Below are 22970 nucleotides of genomic sequence, written 5' to 3' on the forward strand. Positions count from 1 at the left end.
TACTGAGGGATTGCTGCACTGTCAGAGGGTCAGTACTGAGGGAGTGCCGCACTGTCAGAGGGTCAGTGCTGAGGGAGTGCCGCACTGTCAGAGGGTCAGTACTGAGGGAGTGCCGCACTGTCAGAGGGTCAGTACTGAGGGAGTGCCGCACTGTCAGAGGGTCAGTACTGAGGGAGTGCCGCACTGTCAGAGGGTCAGTGCTGAGGGAGTGCCGCACTGTCAGAGGGTCAGTACTGAGGGAGTGCTGCTCTGTCAGAGGGTCAGTACTGAGGGAGTGCTGCACTGTCAGAGGGTCAGTACTGAGGGAGTGCCGCACTGTCAGAGGGTCAGTACTGAGGGAGTGCCGCACTGTCAGAGGGTCAGTACTGAGGGAGAACCGAACCATTGGAGATCAGTGTGATAGTCCAGATAGATTGAAGGATCCTGTAAAAGGTCACTGTTGTTAATGCGAATGGAGACTGTTCCTGATAGTCACCTGGAAATCTCAGGGGATTATAAAATATTTGTGCTTTAAGGGAATTGCTAATATTGGATTGGATTGTCACATTCTGCTGCAGTATATTCTGAGTGAAAACTATGAGATGTAGATCAGGAGCAGCAACAACATCATCTCAGAGAAAGACTTGAAATCAGTGGTTTCTCATCCCAAAATGTGTTTGACAAATGTTCATCTCTGATCGGCAGATACTGCATTAAAGGGTGGAAGCTGGATACATAGACTGACAGAATGATAGGGTAAGATGAAGAGGAGGTAGTGAGTTAGGGTGACGCAGTTGTTAGCACTGCTGCCTCACGGCGCCGAGGTCCTAGGTTCGATCCCGTCCAGGTCGTGTGGAGTTTGCACATTCTCCCCCTGTTTACGTGGGTTTCGCCCCCACAACCCAAAGATGTGCAGGGTGGGTGGATTGGCAATGCTAAATTGCCCCTGAATTGAAAAAAAAGATTTGGGTACTCTAAATTTATTTAAAAAGATGAAGAGGAGGTGGGAAGAGATTCATCGAGAGTATAAAGCATTAACCAGATGGACAGAATAACCTGTCTATTTGCCGTAAACTCAAATCAATCTATTTCCCTTGCCCATGTCATGTGTAAGGCGGCAGAAGCAACTTGCCATCACTGTTGTTACAAGGGCTTTTAAAAAAAGAGATACAGGGTAAGATTCTCCGGTCTGCCAGCCACGTTTTCCTGTGTGGCCTACTCCCTGCCAATGGGATTTTCCATTGTGGCCACCCTACGCCATCAGGGAACCCGTGGGCAAGCTGCATACCCAACGGAGAATCCCACCACTGGAGAATCCAGCCAACAATTTCTCATCCTTTATTCCCGTCTGGATTTAAAAATTAAGGAAATTCCTCTTAAGACAATGTCGGCTGCTAGATGAGTACAATACCCAAGCTTGCAACCCGTCAAGTGGGATGAAACGGCACAGACACTCAACCCCTTCGGGGTGTCTAGACACCATCACATGTTGGCTTTACACTATCGTGAACATTTTCGAGATGAAATATCAAAAATGCAATGACCTATTCTAAAGCGATCCCTGCAGCAGAAATAGGTTCATAGAATTCCTCTGGAATATACAGCCGGCAGGGGGCTTTAAGACACTGTTACCAAGCAGGAGAGAGATCAGGATGCTGTACTAGATAGACAGCCAAAAGTTGTTTGCCCTTTCTTTTGTTCTTCCTCTCACAAAAGTATTGTGTCCAGATTTGCAAAGTAACCATCCTGAGAGAAATCTATGACAAAGGGAGATCTTTTGGAAATAAAACGTGGAAATCTGCACCATGTAACTCCACCCAGGAAGAGAACTGAATGAGACAACTGTAACATGAAATCACTGCAACGAGACCAACCGAAGAACAGAGAACAGATAAAGCACTTCCTTGCTTTATCTTTTTCCTGAACTGTAAAAAACCCTTAAGTCTATCTCTTATTCTGCCATGGTGTGTGTGTGGGGGGGGGGGGGGGGGGGGGGGCTCAGGCAAGTGCGTATGATGTATGAATGGTTGTTGCAATTTAACTAGAGTTTTAAATCCGAGAAATGGTCTCAATAAGCTTCCCTTGTTTATTTAACCGAAGAAAATCTCTGACTGATTCTTCACAAACTGGAAGTGAGGTTCTTGGCACAACACATCCTCTCGAAATTCACAACAAAAATCCTGTGATGATCAGGCATGGAGTCGGAGAATGGAGGAATCGTTCTTCCCCCTCCTCAAGGTGGCAGTAACACCGGACTTTCACTTTAGCAGAGAGAGGGCGAGCAGGAGAGAAGAGAAGAATTTAGAGGCGTCAGTTTGTGACAGAGTCTTCCTGGTGGGAAGTGATGCAAGGTTTCCTGCTGTGGATTGGCTAGGTGCTGCAATGTCAGTGTTATTCCTGATGTGGAGATGCCGGCGTTGGACTGGGGTGAGCACAGTAAGAAGTCTTACAACACCAGGTTAAAGTCCAACAGGTTTGTTTCAAACACGAGCTTTTGGAGCATGGCTCCTTCTTCAGGTGAATGGAAAGGCTTGTTCCAGAAATGTTTATATAGACACAGTCAGAGATGCCCCGGAATGCGAGCACCTGCAGGCAATCAAATCATCAAAGATGCAGAGAGAGAGGTAACTCCAGGTTAAAGAGGTGTGAATTGTCCCAAGCCAGTTCAGTCGGTAGGCCTCTGCAAGTCCAGGCTTGTTGGTGGGGGCCGAATGTAATGCGACATGAATCCCAGATCCCGGTTGAGTCCGCATTCATGCGTGCGGAACTTAGCTATAAGTTTTTGCTCAGCAATTTTGCGTTGTCGCGTCTCCTGAAGGCCTCCTTGTAGAATGCTGACCCGGAGATCAGAGGCTGAATGTCCTTGACTGCTGAAGTGTTCCCCAACTGGAAGGGAACAGTCCTGCCTGTTGATAGTCGCACGATGCCCGTTTATTCGTTGTCGCAGTGTCTGCATGGTCTCGCCAATGTACCACGCTTCGGGACATCCTTTCCTGCAGCGTATGAGGTAGACTACATTGGTCGAGTCGCACGAGTATGCGCCGCGTACCTGGTGGGTGGTGTTTCCACGTGTAATGGTGGTGTCCATGTCGATGATCTGGCATGTCTTGCAGAGATTACCCTGGCAGGGTTTTGTGGTGTTGTGGTTGCTGTTCTGAAGGCTGGGTAATTTGCTGCAAACAATGGTTTGTTTGAGGTTGCGCGGTTGTTTGAAGGCCAGTAGTGGGGGTGTGGGGATGACCTTGGCAAGATGTCCATCCTCGCTGATGATGTGTTGGAGGCTGCGAAGAAGATGTCGTAGTTTCTCCGCCCCAGGAAAGTACTGGACGACGAAGGGTACTCTGTCAGTGGTGTCCCGTGTTTGTCTTCTGAGGAGGTCGGTGCGGTTTTTTGCTGTGGCGCGGTGGAACTGTCGATCAATGAGTCGAGCGCCATATCCCGTTCGTACAAGGGCATCTTTCAGCATCTGTAGGTGTCTGTTGCGCTCCTCCTTGTCTGAGCAGATCCTGTGTATACGGAGGGCTTGTCCATAGGGGATGGCTTCTTTAATGTGTTTCGGGTGAAAGCTGGAGAAGTGGAGCATCGTGAGATTATCTGTGGGCTTGCGGTAGCATGGTGGTTAGCATCAATGCTTCACAGCTCCAGGGTCCCAGGTTCGATTCCCGGCTGGGTCACTGTCTGTGTGGAGTCTGCACGTCCTCCCCGTGTGTGCGTGGGTTTCCTCCGGGTGCTCCGGTTTCCTCCCACAGTCCAAAGATGTGCGGGTTAGGTGGATTGGCCATGCTAAATTGCCCGTAGTGTAAGGTTAATGGGGGGATTGTTGGGATACGGGTTACGTGGGTTTAAGTAGGGTGATCATTGCTCGGCACAACAGCGAGGGCCGAAGGGCCTGTTCTGTGCTGTACTGTTCTAAAGTTCTAAAGTTCTAAAGCGAGGTGCTGAGGTGACCGTCCTTGATGGACGGTCATACGCTGCAGGAAAGGATGTCCCGAAGCGTGGTACATTGGCGAGACCATGCAGACACTGCGACAACGAATAAACGGGCATCGTGCGACTATCAACAGGCAGGACTGTTCCCTTCCAGTTGGGGAACACTTCAGCAGTCAAGGACATTCAGCCTCTGATCTCCGGGTCAGCATTCTACAAGGAGGCCTTCAGGAGACGCGACAACGCAAAATTGCTGAGCAAAAACTTATAGCTAAGTTCCGCACGCATGAATGCGGACTCAACCGGGATCTGGGATTCATGTCGCATTACATTCGGCCCCCACCAACAAGCCTGGACTTGCAGAGGCCTACCGACTGAACTGGCTTGGGACAATTCACACCTCTTTAACCTGGAGTTACCTCTCTCTCTGCATCTTTGATGATTTGATTGCCTGCAGGTGCTCGCATTCCGGGGCATCTCTGACTGTGTCTATATAAACATTTCTGGAACAAGCCTTTCCATTCACCTGAAGAAGGAGCCGTGCTCCGAAAGCTCGTGTTTGAAACAAACCTGTTGGACTTTAACCTGGTGTTGTAAGACTTCTTACAGTGTTATTCCTGCTGTGGATTGGCTAGGTGCTGCAATGTCAGTGTTATTCCTGCTGTGGATTGGCTAGGTGCTGCAATGTCAGTGTTATTCGGACGTCTGATTGATTTGCCCAAGCCTGCCTCAAACAAGGTGGGCACAACTGGCCATTGCTCCATAGAGCTGAGTGGCAGATCTTCCTCTATTTCAATGCATTTATTCATGCATTCCCCCCTTTCAGCTCCTGCGATTGGCTGCCTGCTCAATTATTGACTCAGAGCTTGTCAGTGACATTAATGAGGAAGAGCTTCACAACAATGGGAGGGAGGGAGGGGGAGGGGGGAGGTGACAGGGCACAGAGACCTTGCTAATCACCATGGTGGTTGCTCCAGTGGTTCCAGCAAGAACTGAAGGAAGGGGACCTAATGCTGAATAATCCCGCACAATGTTTGGTGTTTTATTGCACTTAACGGTTACCGTGCTGAGCTCTTCCGAACCGCTCCCAGCATCGTTACACATCGGCTCAGCAAGATGAGGGTCCATTTCATAACTTAGCATCTTATGGGAATCGGTCGGACTGTGATGTCACTGCCAGGTTTCCTTCTGTGTTGTACCATCTGGTGGTCATACTTTGTCCTGGAAAATACCATCTGGTTCACCTGCTTGATGTTCGACTACAGCATATGGATCTCCAGCTGCCTGTTAAACTCTGTGGCCTGGGTCGTATTCGATCTCTTGGAGAATACTGTGTGTTTGTCGCTCTTTCACGCCACGTGGAGAGTTACTCTGTGGTTGTCATATGTCATTCTGGACACCAACCTTTGGCTCATATACAGCTTTTCAGACCAAAGCAATTGGTTCCTATATGTGGTCTATGACTACTTCAGGTGGCTCTCCCATGTGACGTCCAGGTTCTCCATGTGGTCCACGTATATTAAATCCAATAGCAGTCTGTGGCTGGCCTATGTTTGGTCAGATTATATCCAGTGGCAGGCGTATGTCATCAGGGATTATTCCCTGCTACTCAGCTACACCTTCCTGAACTACACCGTGTATGTCTCGTACGTGATGCTGGACCTGACCATCAGCCTGTCGCAGAACCTACTGGGCCACGCAAAGTGGGTGTCCTTCATTTTGCCAATCAACAGCGCCTGGGGAAGCATGGCTGACATGCAGTACATTATATGGCTCCTGTACATGGTGAAGGACGCTGGCATCAACCTGTGGTACATCAGCGAAGAACGCATGCTCTACCTGTCCTACCTTCTGGCCGAGTACATCCTTTGGCAGGTGTACGTTCTGCAGGATTCCCTGCTATGGCTGTCGTATACCTTACCGGACTGTGCCGCTAGGTTCTCATACCGCCTGGGGGAGTACGGCCCTTGGCTCTTGTACATTGTAATTGATTATAACATAAGGTTCTGGTACGTGCTGTTCCAGCATCTGCTCTGGTTCACCTACCTTTTCTTCGACTGTACCATTGGTCAATCCTACTTTCTGTTTTACTACACCATGTACTTTTTCTATGTTTTGTTGGACTGCATCGCATACGAGTCACGCTTTCTGATGAACTACATCACATGGCTGTCCATCATTTTATTGGACTACATGGAATGGTTGACTTGGCTGGTGTTGCAGGTTTGCTGAGAGTTCCAGTAACAGTTTGATTTCAGATGATATTTTCCCAATAAAAGCATTAAAAATCCCGACCTGCGGATTGTTCCTTTTCCTTTATTTTCCGGCAGTTCATTCCACTGATCCTCCCGACGACACGTTCTCCGACTGCGCCCGAGAAGCAACGCGTTAGCGTGAGAGTGAGCAGTCGAGCTCCCCCCCCCCCCCCATGCCCTGGGGCCAATGATCACCCCTCAACCCAAATCGGTAAAAGCAGATCGTTCACTTGTTATCTCATTGGCATGATGGATTGGCCATGCTAAATTGCCCTTAGTGTCCAAAAAGGTTGGGTAGGGTAACTGGGTTACGGGGTTAGTATACAGGTGTGGCCTTAGGTAGGGCCGGTGCAGACTCGATGGGCCGAATGGAATCCTTCTGCACTGTGAATTCTACGATTCCTCACTGTTTGTGGGATCTTGCTGTGCACAGGCAGGCTGCTATGTTTCCTACGTTACTGCCACGACACCACTCCAAGTAGCGCTTCATTGGCTGTAAAGCACTTTGGGACATTCCCAGGTCATCAAAGGTGCTGGAGAAATGCAAACGTTTCCATTTTGTTTCCCATTGTCACTTTCCCCCATTTCTCCGGCTGATTTCTGATTGGTATTTATTCACCTCAGCTGCTTGCCGGGATGTTTCTCTGTGTTATATAAATACAAGCTGTTATTTAGGGGCACGAGGAAAGAAGAGGGAGATGGGAGAGAGGAGAGGGAATATCTCATCGCTTCAACATTTGCAACTGGCAGTGAAGGGACCAGTGTCAGTGCAGGCTGAAAGGGCACAGGGAGACCGAGGGTGCAGCATGAGGGGAGTGGGCAGAGACCATAAAGCAGCGGGAGCTCAGAGAGAGAGAGACCATAAAAGAGCAGAATTTCAGAGAGATCCTGTAAATCAGAGAACCCTACAGCCCAATGAGTCTGCACCAACCCTGGGAAAGAGCACCCTGCCTAAGCCAATCCTGGCCCAGCCAGCAATGCCCACATCCCAAAAATAGTCAATGAACGTGGAGGGGCAGGTGCAGCAAGCAATTAGAAAGGCAAATTAGATTGGCCATCAACGCACGTGAAGTTGAGTTCAGAAGCAGAGGTGTCTTACTGCCGTTATACAGGGCCTTGGTGAGACCACATCTGGAGTATTGTGGGCAGTCTTCGTCTCCCGACCTCAGGAAGGATACACTTGCCAAAGAGAGAGTGCAGAGGTTCACTGTGCTGATGCAGGGGTTGACTGTCCAATGGGGACAGATTGGTTCGGCTGGGCCTGTGATCACAGCTATTTAGAAGGGTGAGAGGAGATCGGTTTGAAATGGATAAAGTTCAAACAGTCTGGGCAGACGAGGTGCAGGGGGGTACTTTCCCTGGGTGGGGAATCCAGGGCCGGAAACACAATCACAGGATACGGGATCAACCATTCAGGACTGAGATGAGTAGAAATGATTTACTCAAAGGGTAGTGAATCTGTGGGATTGTCTACCACAGAAGGCTGTGGAGGCCAAGCCACTGAATGCATTCAAGAAAGAGACAGATACATTTTTTGGTTTTAATGGCATCAAGCGGTATGGGGAGAAAGCGGGAATATGGCATTGAGATTAGATCAGCCATGATCATATTGAATGGGGTAGCAGGCTCGGAGGGCCAAATGGCCTCCTCCTGCTCTGAGTTTCAATGTTTCTAAAAGCGAGCAGAGAGCATGAAAAGAGACTGGCAGGTAACATAAAAGGTGATCCCAAGGTCTTCTAGCAGCACGTAAATAATAAAAGGGTAGTAAAAGAGAGAGCAGGGCCGATTAGTGATACAAAAGAAAACTTGCAGGAGGCAGGAGAAATAGCTGAGTTATTAAATGAGTACTTTGCATCTGTCTTTACAAAGGAAGAGGATGTTACCCAGGCCGAGGTGAGAGGGGAGGTAACTGGGACACTCGAGGAATTTACAATTGAGAAGGAGGAGGTGTTAGAAAGGTCATCTTTACTTCAAATTGATAAGGTGCCAGGACCCAATGAGATGCATCCAAGGGCACTGATGGGAGTGAGAGTAGGAATTTCAGAGAGACGAGAGATAATCTTCCCGTCTTCTTCAGACACCGGGATGATGCCGGAGGATTGGAGAATTGAGAATGTCACACCCTTGTTCAAAAAGGGAGCGAGGATAAAGGCAGCAACGACAGATTAGTCCGTTTGACTTCAGTGGTAGGAAAACTTCTGGAAACTACAGTTTGGGACAAAGTCCATAGTCACTTAGACAAGTGCAGGATAATTAAGGAAAGCCAGCATGGATTCATTAAGGGAAAATCATGTTTAACTTGCTGGAGTTTTTTGAGGAGGTAACAGAGAAGATTGATAAGGGCAATGCTGTTGGATTGAATTGGATTTGTTTATTGTCACGTGTACCGAGGTACAGTGAAAAGTATTTTTCTGTGAGCAGCTCAACAGATCATTAAGTACATGGGAAGAAAAGGGAATAAAAGAAAATACATAATAGGGCAACACAAGATATACAATGTAACTACATAAGCACTGTGTGGTAGTATAGAACATAGAACAGTACAGCACAGAACAGGCCCTTCGGCCCTCAATGTTGTGCCGAGCCATGATCACCCTATTCAAACCCACGTATCCACCCTATACCCGTAACCCAACAACCCCCCCCTTAACCTTACTTATTATTAGGACACTAAGGGCAATTTATCATGGCCAATCCACCTAACCCGCACATCTTTGGACTGTGGGAGGAAACCGGAGCACCCGGAGGAAACCCACGCACACAGGGGGAGGACGTGCAGACTCCACACAGCCGGGAATCGAACCTGGGACCCTGGAGCTGTGAAGCATTTATGCTAACCACCAAGCTACCCTGCTGCCCATACCTCTATGACTAGAGGTACTACGGTACCTGGGAGTGCTGAGCCACTATTGGTGGAGAAGGCTCACTGCTCATTGGCCCAATGGTTTGTAACCCATTGGTCAGAATGTAAGGTAGCTCCGCCCATTGAGGCGGGGTATAAGAGTGTTTCCCCTGCAACTTCCTTTTCTGTACTTGAGCTGCTGGGGAAACATCTTGTCTATTAAAGCCTTCAATTAGGACTACATCCTCGTTTCTGTGGTCATTGATAGTGCATCACACAGGCACTGCATGAAGCATACAGGGTGTAGTGTTAATGGGGTCAGTCCATAAGAGGGTCATTTAGGAGTCTGGTGACAGTGGGGTAGAAGCTGTTTTTGAGTCTGTTTGTGCGTGTTCTCAGACTTCTGTATCTCCTGCCCGATGGAAGAAGTTGGAAGAGTAAGTAACCCGGGTGGGAGGGATCTTTGATTATGCTGCCCGCTTTCCCCAGGCAGCAGGAGGTGTAGATGGAGTCAATGGATGGGAGGCAGGTTCGTGTGATGGACTGGGCGGTAATCATGACTCTCTGAAGTTTCTTGCGGTCCTGGGCCGAGCAGTTGCCATACCAGGCTGTGATGCAGCCCGATAGGATGCTTTCTATGGTGTTGATGTGATGTACCTGGATTTTCAAAAAGTATTTGATACAGTGACACACAACAGACTTGGGGCGCGATCTACAGGCCGTGTTGTGCCCGAAAGGTCCCTCTTCCAGGATCTACGAGGCTTGACACGCCTTGCGAGATCTAACATGATCTTGCAAGACGTTGCTATCTGAATCCCGCCAATTGTGGACGGGATCACTATTTTGCAAATCTGCACATTAGAGTGAGACGGCTAGACTCCCTCTAATATGCACTCCCCTGAACTCCCTGAGACATTAGGATCCAACCCCTTCGTCTTGGAGATCCCTGCCGAGTGCCATTTATTGTTGATCCCCGCAAATGGGGGCCAGATGGAATGGCACTTATGGGGGTCTCCCAGGGGATCGGAAGCAGGGTGGCACCCCAGCACCACTGGTGCCACTTGGGCACCATGTCACTGCCAGCCTGGCACCCTGGGGGTGCCCTGCGTGTATGGGGTGCAGGGAGGCCTGATGACCACTTTATGGGTGGGTTGGGGCTTTGAGGGGGGGGGTCCGGGGGTCGTGTCAGGCAGGACGATTCTTGCTACGGCCCCAAATTGACACAGAGTCCCGATAGTTAGCCTAGTTTCTCAGCGCTGCGAGTGCCTGGAGACACCCGGCTAAACACGCTTGTCACGGGAGTCTGTTCCAATTTGGTTACATCTGGCCTTTGGGAGAAAATCTCTAGCTCATGGAATAAAAGGGAAAGTAGGACTGGGAAAAGAACTTGGCCGAATGACAGGGCATCGGGAATGGTGATCAATAATTGTTTTTCAGATTGGAGTAAAGTTTGTAGTAGAGTTCCCAGGGGTCAGTGTTGCTATTCCAGATATAATGACCTAGTCTGTGGTGTTCAGGGCAAGATTTCAAAATTTACAGACGGCACGAAGATTGGAAACATTGTCAAGTGTGATGAGGTCAGTCTTGAACTTCAGAAGGACATAGACATGTTGGTGGATTGGGCAGACAAGTGGCAGATGAAGTTCAATGCAGAGAAATGTGAGGTGATTCATTTTGGCAGGAAGAATATGGAGGAACAGTATAAAATAAAGGGAGAAACTCTAAAGGAGGTGCAGGACCAGAGGGACTTCGGTGTATATCTACACAAGTCATTGAAGATGGCAGGGCACGTTGAGAGAGCAGTTAATAAAGCAGATTGTATCTTTAAATTTAAAAAAAATAAATTTAGATTACCCAATTCATTTTTTCCAATTAAGGGGCAATTTAGCGTGGCCAATCCACCTACCCTGCACATCTTTTGGGTTGTGGGGGTGAAACCCACGTAAACACGGGGAGAAGGTGCAAACTCCACATGGACAGAGACCCAGGGCCAGGATCGAACCCGAGGCCTCGGCGCCGTGAGACTACAGGGCTAACCCACTGTGCCACCGTACTGCCCCGTTGATAGTATCTTAGGTTTAATTAATAGGGACATTGAGTACAAGAGTTAGGAGGTCATGTTAAACTTGTATAAAACACACGTTAGGCCTCATCTGGACACTGTCCAGTTCTGGGTGCCAGACCCGAGGAAGGATGTGAAGACATTGGACAGAGCACAGAGGAGATTCACAAGAATTATTCCACAAGAAAGACCAGTAGCTATGGGGATAGATTGGAGAGTTTGGAATTGTTTTCCTGGGAGAAAAGAAGGCTTAGAGGAGACTGGATAGAGGTATTCTAGATCCTGAGGGGTTTGGACAGGGTAAATAGTGAGAAACTGTTCCCAATCAAGAGAGCATCAAGAACTAGACACAGATACACAATAATTGGCAAAATGAGTAAAAATGTGTGAGGAAATAGTTTTCACTTTGTGGGTGGTTGGAGTCTGGAATGAACTTCCTGAGAGGGTGGTGGAGGCAGGTTCGATCGAGATATTCAAAAGGCAATTGGATTGTTATCCGAAAACAATGTGCAAGGTTCCGGGGATAAGGTAGGGGGGGCGGGACTAGGCAGAATGCTCTGTCAGAGGGCCAGTGCAGACTGGATGGGCCGAACGGCCTCCTTCTGTACTGTAAACATTCTGCGATTCTGTGACCAACGTGTATTTAAAAAGGGCCGTTAACATTTTAAAATGCTTTCGAGGACCATCATCGGACTAAAGACGAGTCAAAGGGATAAGTTTTAAGGAGCGTCGTAATGGAGGCAAGAGAATCAGAGAGAGAGAGAGGGAGTGGTTTAGGGAGGGTGTAATGAACTCCAATTGGCTTTATTGGTTGGCCAATTGGAGTATGAGCTCAAACAGGGCCCATATCCTATGAGGTTTCGATAGGAGGTAAGGTGCTGAAGAAACACCCAGACCAAATAAGGGCAGCGGAACCACACCTGGAGGCAGGCGAAGCAGGACCGCCTCAAGTTGGGATAGCCCAGACGGAAAGGATACCCACACCCCAGCCCCGAGCAATTTCTCCAGACCCTGTCATCCAGTCATCAGAGTCGGAGATGGACACACTCGACGAGGCCGCCGCGACACCTCTCCCAGAGGAGGAGGGAGAACAACTTCCAAGGAGGTCGTCAAGGAAAAGACGGGCACCTATAAGGTACACCCCGCCCACTTCGGAGAACGACCCGGCGGATGACACAGAGGTGACAGACCCGGACATGAGGAGCAGGAAGAAGCTCAGAGGAATGCCAGCTGGCAGGAATTTCTCGGACCTTGGGGGGGAGGGGTGTAATGAGCTCCAATTGGCTTTATTGGTTGGCCAATTGGAGTATGAGCTCCCTCAATGATAGCTCATTGAGGGGGCCCATATAATCACCTGTGTAGGCTTTGTGAGCGAGTCTTGAGTTGACTGGACTGCTAGCAGCACTGTTTGTAGCTGCTCCTGAAATATCGTTATTGTAAATAAATATTGGTGTGGTGACGGAACTCCTGCCTCCCGTGGATTACTACGGAGGGGATTCCGGAAACTGTGGCCCAGTCCACTCCACCTCAAACTGAATTCATATTCATCAGTGTCTTACCCGTCCCGCTTCACAAATTCCTCTTCATAAAGGTTTCTGCTCGTGTTAATGTAGATGTCATCGGGAAAGTCCCAGGATTCCTCAGCCGTGCTGTGATTATCTGACCCGCTGCTCATTCTTGACGGGGACGTTCTGCTGCCTTTATACCTGGAATCTGCAGCAATGAGAAATGTCTGTCAGTAATTCATAACCTGCAGAATCTGGACACGGATTCCCCTCCTCCCGCCTTCCTGATGATGTTGGCTCCTTGTTGGAGTGGGGAGGGGGGTGCAGTTGCACCCTCAGGCACCTCACCAGTGTGGCCTTTCCTTTGTGGGAAGAGCAAGCTTCAGCATGCTGTTCAGCTACATGAGGCATCGTGGCCTGGCCGCTAGTTTGGTGTCAGCAGCACGCGAACCACTGTCCCAATCCCATGTTGTGTTTAACGCTGGAAGCCCAGCTCTCTAAAAGCTTCAGCCCACGGTTCACCGTTCACTGGGCACAGCTTTCACGGCAATCGTGAGTCTGTGTCAAAAGAGTCTCTGTAACTTGCAACACTCCATGTTACTGTAACGCAGCTAGAACTCTCAACAAAGCTCACACTGGACTGGATCGACACATTCAGACTCACAGTTTTATAAATACAATTCCGGGCAAACAATACCTCACTGGCTGGAGCATAGAAAATATGTACCGGAGGCCATTTAGCCCATCAGGCCTCAACCTGTCCCTCAGCTACACCTTCCCAAACTATCCACATATCTCCTGACTCCGTTCGTTTCTAAATATCTAGGAAGGTCTGTCTTGAATATACTCAACAATGGAGCATCCACATGTCATTGGGGGAAGAGAATTACCAAGATCCACAACCCCCCCAACTGAAGACATTTCTCCTCATCTCAGTCTTAAATGATCGACGTCTTATCCTGTGCCTGAGCCCCCTGTGATCTCAATTCCCCAGCCCTGACCCTCTGACAGTGTGGCACTCCCTCAGTACTGACCCTCTGACAGTGCGGCACTCCCTCAGTACTGACCCTCTGACAGTGCGGCACTCCCTCAGTACTGACCCTCTGACAGTGCGGCACTCCCTCAGTACTGACCCTCTGACAGTGCAGCACTCCCTCAGTACTGACCCTCTGACAGTGCGGCACTCCCTCAGTACTGACCCTCTGACAGTGCAGCACTCCCTCAGTACTGACCCTCTGACAGTGCAGCACTGTTTGTTCAGCCCCTCAGCGTTTCGGGTTTTAATGAGATCCCCTGAACCTTCGAAACCCCAGGGAACTGGATCGAATTTATTCAATCTCACCTCACAGGACAGTTCCCTCGCCTCAGGAATCAGTCCTGTCCGTGGTTCTCACTCTCCCCTTCTCAAGGCTGAGCAAGCTGCAGTGAACAACTCCCGGTTCAACTATAAAATGGGGAAATGGAAACTGGAAACGCAAACACATGTGTAAAAACAGCTTCCGCCGCCAAACTCTTAAAGGAACAATCACACAGAGGTGGAAATCTCCAGAACATTTTGTCCAACGATCTTTGTGACAGAGGGCCTTCGGAAGGCAGGTGGTTTGCCGTCAGGGAGTTGGAAACAAATTTAGAGAGAGTTAAAATTAGCAAAGAAAGTCCATTTCGTGTAGTGACTTTCTCAATGCGAGAACATCCCAAAGAGCTACACTGAAAAATGTGGACTTTTAAAACTGTTACAATAGAGGAAACGTGGGAGCCAATTTGGGCACAGCAAGCTCCTACAAACACCAGATGATAATCACCAAATAATCTGTTCTCATCATATTGATTGCAGGATGAATATTGGCCAAGACACCAGGAAGAAGATCAATCCGGCTCGGTCAAATGGCTCCAAGGAATCCTGAATGTCCATCAGAGAGAGCAACAGGATCTCCCTTTAATATCTCTTCCCAAAGATGGTTCATGTGACAGTGCAGCACTCCCTCAGTACTGACCGTCCGACAGTGCGGCACTCCCTCAGTACTGACCCTCTGACAGTGCGGCGCTCCCTCAGTACTGACCCTCTGACAGTGCGGCGCTCCCTCAGTACTGACCCTCTGACAGTGCGGCATTCCCTCAGTACTGACCCTCTGACAGTGCAGCTCTCCCTCAGTACTGACCCTCTGACAGTGCAGCCCTCCCTCAGTACTGACCCTCTGACAGTGCGGCACTCCCTCAGTACTGACCCTCTGACAGTGCGGCACTCCCTCAGCACTGACCCTCCGACACTGCAGCACTCCCTCAGTACTGACCCTCTGACAGTGCCGCACTCCCTCAGTACTGACCCTCTGACAGTGCGGCACTCCCTCAGTACTGACCCTCTGACAGTGCAGCACTCCCTTAGTACTGACCCTCTGACAGTGCAGCACTCCCTCAGTACTGGCCCTCTGACAGTGCGACACTCCCTCAGTACTGACCCTCTGACAGTGCGGCACTCCCTCAGTACTGACCCTCTGACAGTGCAGCACTCCCTCAGTACTGATCCTCTGACAGTGCAGCACTCCCTCAGTACTGGCCCTCTGACAGTGCGGCACTCCTTCAGTACTGACCCTCTGACAGTGCAGCACTCGCTCAATACTGACCCTGAGTGGGTGGGGGAGGGTATGATGGGTGGAGGAGGATGGGGATAGTGAGTCGGTGGGGGAGAGGATGGTGAGTCGGTGCGGGAGGGGATGGTGAGTGGGGGAGGGGATGGTGAGTGGGTGGGGGAGGGGTTGGTGAGTGGGGGAGGGGAGGGGTTGGTGAGTGGATGGGGGAGGGGTTGGTGAGTGGGTGGGGAGGGGATGGTGAGTGGGTGGGGGAGGGGATGGTGAGTGGGTGGGGGAGGGGTTGGAGTGGGTGGGAGAGGGGATGGTGAGTGGGTGGGGGAGGGGATGGTGAGTGGGGAGGGGATTGTGAGTGGGTGGGGGAGGGGATGGTGAGTGGGTGGGGGAGGGGATGGAGTGGGTGGGGGAGGGGATGGTGAGTGGATGGGATGGTGAGTGGGTGGGGGAGGGGTTGGAGTGGGTGGGGGAGGGGATGGTGAGTGGGTGGGGGAGGGGATGGTGAGTGGGGGAGGGGAGGGGATGGTGAGTGGGTGGGGGAGGGGTTGGAGTGGGTGGGGGAGGGGATAGTGAGTGGGTGGGGGAGGGGATGGTGAGTGGGTGGGGGAGGGTTTGGAGTGGGTGGGGGAGGGGATAGTGAGTGGGGGAGGGGATGGTGAGTGGGTGGGGGAGGAGATGGAGTGGGTGGGGGAGGGGATGGTGAGTGGGGGAGGGGATGTTGAGTGGGTGGGTGAGGGGATGGTGAGTGGGGAGGGGATGGTGAGTGGGTGGGGGAGGGGATGGTGAGTGGGTGGGGGAGGGGATGGTGAGTGGGTGGGGGAGGGGATGGTGAGTGGGGGAGGGGATGGTGAGTGGGTGGGGGAGGGGATGGTGAGTGGGTGGGGGAGGGGATGGAGTGGGTGGGGGAGGGGATGGTGAGTGGGTGGGGGAGGGGATGGTGAGTGGGGGAGGGGATGGTCAGTGGGTGGGGGAGGGGATGGTGAGTGGGTGGGGGAGGGGATGGAGTGGGGGGAGGATGGAGTGAGTGGGTGGGGGGGGGATGGTGAGTGGGGGAGGGGATGGTGAGTGGGGGGGGGGGGATGGTGAGTGGGTGGGGGAGGGGTGAGTGGGTGGGGGAGGGGATGGTGAGTGGGGGGGGAGGGGATGGTGAGGGGTGGGGGAGGGGATGGTGAGTGGGGAGGGGATGGTGAGTGGGGGGGAGGGGATGGTGAGTGGGTGGGGGGGGGGTTGGTGAGTGGGGGAGGGGATGGTGAGGGGTGGGGGAGGGGATGGAGTGGGTGGGGGAGGGGATGGTGAGTGGGTGGGGGAGGGGATGGTGAGTGGGGGAGGGGATGGTGAGAGGGGGTGGGGAGGGGGGAGGGATGGTGAGTGGGGGAGGGGATGGTGAATGGGTGGGGGAGGGGATGGTGAGTGCGGGAGGGGATGGTGAGTGGGGGAGGGGATGTTGAGTGGGTGGGGGAGGGGATGGTGAGTGGGGGGAGGGAGGGGTTTTGGAGGTGGGGTGGGGGATGGTGAGTGGGTGGGGGAGGGGATGGTGAGTGGGTGGGGGAGGGGACGGTGAGTGCGGGAGGGGATGGTGAGTGGGTGGGGGAGGGGATGGTGAGTGCGGGAGGAGATGGTGAGTGGGGGAGGGGAGGGGTTGGAGTGGGGTGGGGGGGATGGTGAGTGGGTGGGGGAGGGGATGGTGAGTGGGGGAGGGGAGGGGTTGGAGTGTGTGGGGGGGATGGTGAGTGGGGGAGGGGATGGTGAGTGGGTGGGGGAGGGGATGGTTAGTGGGGGCGGTGAGGGGTTGGAGTGGGTGGGGGGGATGGTGAGTGGGTGGGGGAGGGGATAGTGAGTGGGGAGGTGAGGGGATGGTGAGTGTGGGAGGGGAGGGGTTGGAGTGGGTGGGGGAGGGGATGGTGAGTGGGGGAGGGGAGGGGATGGTGAGTGGGTGGGGGAGGGGATGGTGAGTGGGGGAGGGGTTGGTGAGTGGGTGGGGGAGGGGATGGTGAGTGGGTGGGGGAGGGTGTGGTGAGTGGGTGGGGGAGGGGTTGGAGTGAGTGGGGGAGGGGATGGTGAGTGGGTGGGGGAGGGGATGGTGAGTGGGTGGGGGAGGGGATGGTGAGTGGGTGGGGAGGGGATGGAGTGGGGAGGGGAGGGGTTGGAGTGGGTGGGGGAAGGGCGGTGAGTGGGTGGGGGAGGGGTTGGAGTGGGTGGGGGAGGGGATGGTGAGTGGGTGGGGGAGGGGTTGGAGTGGGTGGGGGAGGGGACGGTGAGTGGGTGGGGAGGGGTTGGAGTGGGTGGGGGAGGGGATGGAGTGGGGGAGGGGAGGGGTTGGAGTGGGTGGGGGAGGGGACGGTGAGTGGGTGGGGGAGGGGTTGGAGTGGGTGGGGGAGGGGATGGAGTGGGGGAGGGGAGGGGTTGGAGTGGGTGGAGGAGGGGACGGTGAGTGGGTGGGGGAGGGGTTGGAGTGGGTGGGGGAGGGGATGGTGAGTGGGTGGGGGAGGGGATTGTGAGTGAGTGGGGGTGGGGGTGGTGAGTGGGTGGGGGAGGGGATTGTGGTAGTATGACTAGGGAGATCATATGACCTTAGAATCAGGCTGCCATTGGTACAGCAGTTCCGCTGCCCATTGGCCCAGGCAAGTTATGTGCCTCTCTGCCAATTGGCTGTGGCGTGTCATGTGACTCCCCGCCGATTGGCCGAGGGTTTGGTAGCTCCGCCTACAAGGCGGGGTATAAAAGCTCGTACCATGCGGCAGTCAGCCTTTCCTTGGCTCACATCTAGCTTATTAAAGCCTAATATTTGGATCCTCTCTACGACTCGTGTCAGATTGATGGTACATCAGGGGTGGTGAGTGGGTGGGGGAGGGGATGGTAAGTGGGTGGGGGAGGGGATTGTTTTTAGCACCCTTACTCCTCTTCAAACATTGCTTTCAGTTTGAAAAATTTACTGTAGACTGATTTAGGTCTCTGGTTTCAGAATTGCAGCACTCACAGTCTTTCTGATGAAGGAGAGAACGCAGGTCCTTGTCTGCATGTCTAGGAGTGAACAGCTCCCTCAGGTCTCTGAGAACAAAGGCGGCACGGTGTTGCAGTGGTTAGCACTGCTGCCTCACGGCACCGAGCACCCGGATTCGATCCCGGCCATGGTCACTGTCCATGTGGAGTTTGCACGTTCTTCCCGTGTTTACGTGGGTTTCACTCCCACAACCCAAAGATGTGTAGGGTAGGGGGATTGGCCACACTAAATTGCCCCTTAATTAGAAAAAAAATAATTGGGTACTCTAAATTTATATTAATAAAAGGTCTCTGAGAACCCATCCCACTGGGATAGGAACTAATCATCACTGGGCAGAGTACAGCCTTTTGGCCAATTCATTGTCCACCAGCCAATCAATCAAAGCGACTCCCACCCCATCTCTCTCTCTGGTGCCGAGAAGTCTGAACCTCCTGTTGAGAGTAGTAAAGACGAGCAGAGTGTTCTCTCCTGTAACCTCTGAATTCCTCATTCTCTCTGCTACTTGACTTAAAGACACATGTCCATTAATCACCCATGGATCAAAAATGATAACGGCAGAATAAAAGGGGAAATGAGGGAATGAACAGGAAGAACCCTTACAATGTTCTTATTTAGAATTAAGACATTGGAGTTGGGGAAAGTGGTGTTACAGAACTTGAATATTGCTGAAAAGGGAGACTTGTTGCACCCATCCTGACAACACAAGAATGCCAAATTTCAAATAATCACACGTATTGATATAATTTGGCAGGCTCCACTTGTCCTGAATGTTCAAGCGACATTTCAGCAATATTCAAGAAAATGGTTTGTTTAACTGACAGTCAAGATTAATGCAATCAAAGGGCGAGATTGTTCCAATGCTCAAGCTGGGAGGATCTTCCAGTCTCGCTGACAGCGACCCCGCTGTGCGTTTCCTGGCGGTTGGGGGTGGATTCAAGGGGAAATCCCATTCTCTGTGGCGGGACCAGGGATCCCACTGCTGGCCGCTGCCGGCCACCTCCCGCCATGGAGACACATTCCATATGTCCGAGAATCCCACCTAAAGAGTTCGCCCCCTTTCCAATTGGCTGCGGGAGTGTGGTCTTCCTGGAGGATTGGCCAAAGGTGGGAATGCCGGGATGAAACTGCGCAGGCGAGAGGGTCATGTGATGAAATCTCCAGGAATTGTCCGAACCAATGTTGGCAAACCCGTGCAGAGAGGAGAGTTGTGAATCGGAGGAAGATTCACCAAACACATTGGGGTGAAATTGGGCAGAGGGACAAAACAGACAGGGTTCCAGTTAACATCCAATTCTACTCAGTCCCGCTACAGTTCCAACTGTCTTTGCTTTGGGTCTCTTTCCATGTGGCCCTTTAACTCCGTTTTCTCTCTCTCACTCTGTTGAAGCTCAGGTTCAGTAAAACAACAGGTTGTTAGAAATCACAAAGAACAAACCACGATCATTTATTCATTCCGGTAACCTTGAGCCGTCGCCCTATCCAGGACCAGATGGTGACAGGAGGAAATGAGAGAGGGTTTAAACCACAAGGTCTTCCTGGCGTTTGGGTCAGGCGGCGATACAGTGAGTTGTGGAATCCACAGCTGCTGGAACTGCTTCCTCTGCACAGCTGCTGCGTGATGACTCTGCCGCAGTTCACTTTGCAAAAGGCAGAGACTTCCTGTAATTTCTTGTACTTACTGGAAGTTAACCAAGATAATGCAGCAATAACTCAGGATTGACCCTTCCACAGTTCAGTGCTCCTAGTGTAGCACTCCCTCAGCACTGACCCTCTGACAGTGCAGCACTCCCTCAGTACTGACCCTCTGACAGTGCGGCACTCCCTCAGTACTGACCCTCTGACAGTGCGGCACTCCCTCGGTACTGACCCTCTGACAGTGCAGCACTCCCTCAGTACTGACCCTCTGACAGTGCGGCACTCCCTCAGTACTGACCCTCTGACAGTGCGGCACTCCCTCAGTACTGACCCTCTGACAGTGCGGCACTCCCTCAGTACTGACCCTCTGACAGTGCGGCACTCCCTCAGTACTGACCCTCTGACAGTGCAGCACTCCCTCAGTACTGACCCTCTGACAGTGCGGCACTCCCTCAGTACTGACCCTCTGACAGTGCGGCACTCCCTCAGTACTGACCCTCTGACAGTGCAGCACTCCCTCAGTACTGACCCTCTGACAGTGCAGCACTCCCTCAGTACTGACCCTCTGACAGTGCAGCACTCCCTCAGTACTGACCCTCTGACAGTGCAGCACTCTCTCAGTACTGACCCTCTGGCAGTGCAGCACTCCCTCAGTACTGACCCTCAGACAGTGCGGCACTCCCTCAGTACTGACCCTCTGACACTGCGGCACTCCCTCAGCACTGACCCTCTGACAGTGCAGCACTCCCTCAGTAGTGACCCTCTGACAGTGTGGCACTCCCTCAGTACTGACCCTCTGACAGTGCAGCTCTCCCTCAGTACTGACCCTCTGACACTGCGGCACTCTCTCAGCACTGACCCTCTGACAGTGCAGCACTCCCTCAGTACTGACCATCTGACAGTGCGGCACTCCCACAGTACTGACCCTCTGACAGTGCAGCACTCCCACAGTACTGACCCTCTGACAGTGCAGCACTCCCTCAGTACTGACCCTCTGACAGTGCAGCACTCCCTCAGTACTGACCCTCTGACAGTGCAGCACTCCCACAGTACTGACCCTCTGACAGTGCAGCACACCCTCAGTACTGACCCTCTGACAGTGCAGCACTCCCTCAGTACTGACCCTCTGACAGTGCAGCACTCACTCAGTACTGACCCTCTGACAGCGCAGCACTCCCTCAGTAGTGACCTGCCCAATAGTGCGATGCTCCCGCAGTCGGAGGAGTGCCCTGCATACTGTGCTCAAATCTCCAGAATGATGCTTGAATCAACAACCTTCTGATGCAGGGGTGGAAGTACCATTCTCCGAATCAACTCACACTTAGTAAATCCTTCTTCAGATTGATTGCTATTTAATCAAACATTCACCAATGGGAAACAAAATGGACACAGAGACCGTATGCCAAAGCAGAAACATCGTTTACTGAAACTGTAACCAGTAATAAAACATGATGTGGAGATGCCGGCGTTGGACTGGGGTGAGCACAGTAAGAAGTCTTACAACACCAGGTTAAAGTCCAACAGGTTTGTTTCAAACACGAGCTTTTCGGAGCGCAGCTCCTTCCTCAGGTGAATGGCGAGGTATGTTCCAGAAACATTTATATAGACAAAGTCAGGGATGCTGGACAATGCTTGGAATGTGAGCATTAGCAGGTAATCAAATCATTACAGATCCAGAGAGAGGGATAATCACAGGATAAAGATAATCACCTCTTTAACCTGTGATTATCCCTCTCCCTGGATCTGTAATGATTGGATTACCTGCAAATGCTCGCATTCCAAGCATTGTCCAGCATCTCTGACTTTGTCTATATAAATGTTTCTGGAACATACCTCACCATTCACCTGAGGAAGGAGCTGCGCTCCGAAAGCTCGTGTTTGAAACAAATCTGTTGGACTTTAACCTGGTGTTGTAAGACTTCTTACAGTAATAAAACAATACAGGCAAACACAATCAGGAGCAAGGAAAAGTTAACAGCTTCCCCTCACCAGAGATCCCTGTGACAACTCTGTTACGGTCCAGCTGTCAATCCTTTGACGTCTGGTCTGATTCCATCCGTAACGTTCATGCTGTTGGTTCCACATTGGGGAAACGCTGGAATTCAGTTGCTTCTGACCATTTCACAATCCGGTTATCAATTTGTCCAACACCACAGGCAGGCCGCAGTTAAATTCTGTGACCTTCACTAAAAGATACAAGGCATGCAGGAGATGTGTGCCACATAAGGCTACTGGACAATTTCTCCTTTGCAGTGGGAGGAGAGAAAGAGAGAAAGAATTGTGCGAGGGAGACGGAAGAGCAAACACGTCAGTTGGTGTGGTTCTATTTGTCTTTCACACCATTTCAGGTGCTTGTACATATTGACAGGAGACGCTGAAAGAGGCAGTCGGAATCTTTGCGAAAATTCGTTTGGAAACTTCTTGTCTTCCCCGTCTGAGAGGAAATAGAGCAAAATGTCTTTCCTGAAACTGTAATGTGTGCACGTTTCAAGCTGATTGTGTTTGTAAACCGGGGGATTTTACGCAGCATTTCACCAAATGTGTTACACCAGCCCCGGTGGCCCAGCTCTCTGTGGCCATTTGCTTCCTGTACACCTGCAAAAATTCATTCAGTAGTTGGTCAAAATGTATGTTTGATCCATTAGACCCATCTGACGTCCAATCACAGTAGCACAGCAGTTAGCACTGTTGCTTCACAGGGCCAGGGTCCCAGGTTCGATTCCGGGCTTGGGTCACTGTCTGTGCGGAGTCTGCACGTTCTCCCTGTGTCTGCGTGGGTTTCCTCCGGGTGCTCCGGTTTCCTCCCACAAGACGTGCTTGTTAAGTGAATTGGACATTCTGAATTCTCCCTCCGTGTACCTGAACAGGCGCCGTCACAGTAACTTCATTGCAGCGGTAATGTAAGCCTACTTGTGACACTAATAAAATATTATATTATATTATATAGCCATATATGCCCAATTTTATCTTTGATCAGTAAATGATGTCACTGATTGTATAATTTCAATACTCATTTACACAAGATATGTACGTTTATGTGACTGTAATTTAATATTTGTGTGTTTGTTGGTAAAATGGAGAGTTGAAAGGTAGAGTGTGCATTTTATAATCATTGTGGCTGCTTTGTATTCTTAGTTACCCAATGGCAGGAAATGTTAATTAGGTCTATCTACACAAGGTGA

At 51.4% G+C, this 22970-nt stretch overlaps 1 protein-coding gene across 6 annotated transcripts in view; it reads right to left on the reverse strand.

Annotated features, from left to right (window-relative positions):
• Positions 1-14026, reverse strand: part of LOC119975138 (transient receptor potential cation channel subfamily V member 3-like) — a 53393-nt gene extending 39367 nt beyond the window's left edge. For all 6 annotated transcript variants that reach the window (XM_038814706.1, XM_038814705.1, XM_038814709.1 and 3 more), the window contains exons 1-2: positions 13913-14026; positions 12625-12778 (exon numbers count right to left, since the gene is read on the reverse strand). In XM_038814706.1, coding sequence (XP_038670634.1) covers positions 12625-12740 — 116 coding nt within the window. In that variant the 5' untranslated portion in view covers positions 12741-12778; positions 13913-14026. The remainder of the gene's footprint in view (positions 1-12624; positions 12779-13912) is intronic.
• Between the last annotated feature and the right edge of the window lie 8944 nt (positions 14027-22970).

Source organism: Scyliorhinus canicula, chromosome 12 (assembly GCF_902713615.1).
Source record: "Scyliorhinus canicula chromosome 12, sScyCan1.1, whole genome shotgun sequence".
Classification (NCBI taxonomy): domain Eukaryota; kingdom Metazoa; phylum Chordata; class Chondrichthyes; order Carcharhiniformes; family Scyliorhinidae; genus Scyliorhinus; species Scyliorhinus canicula.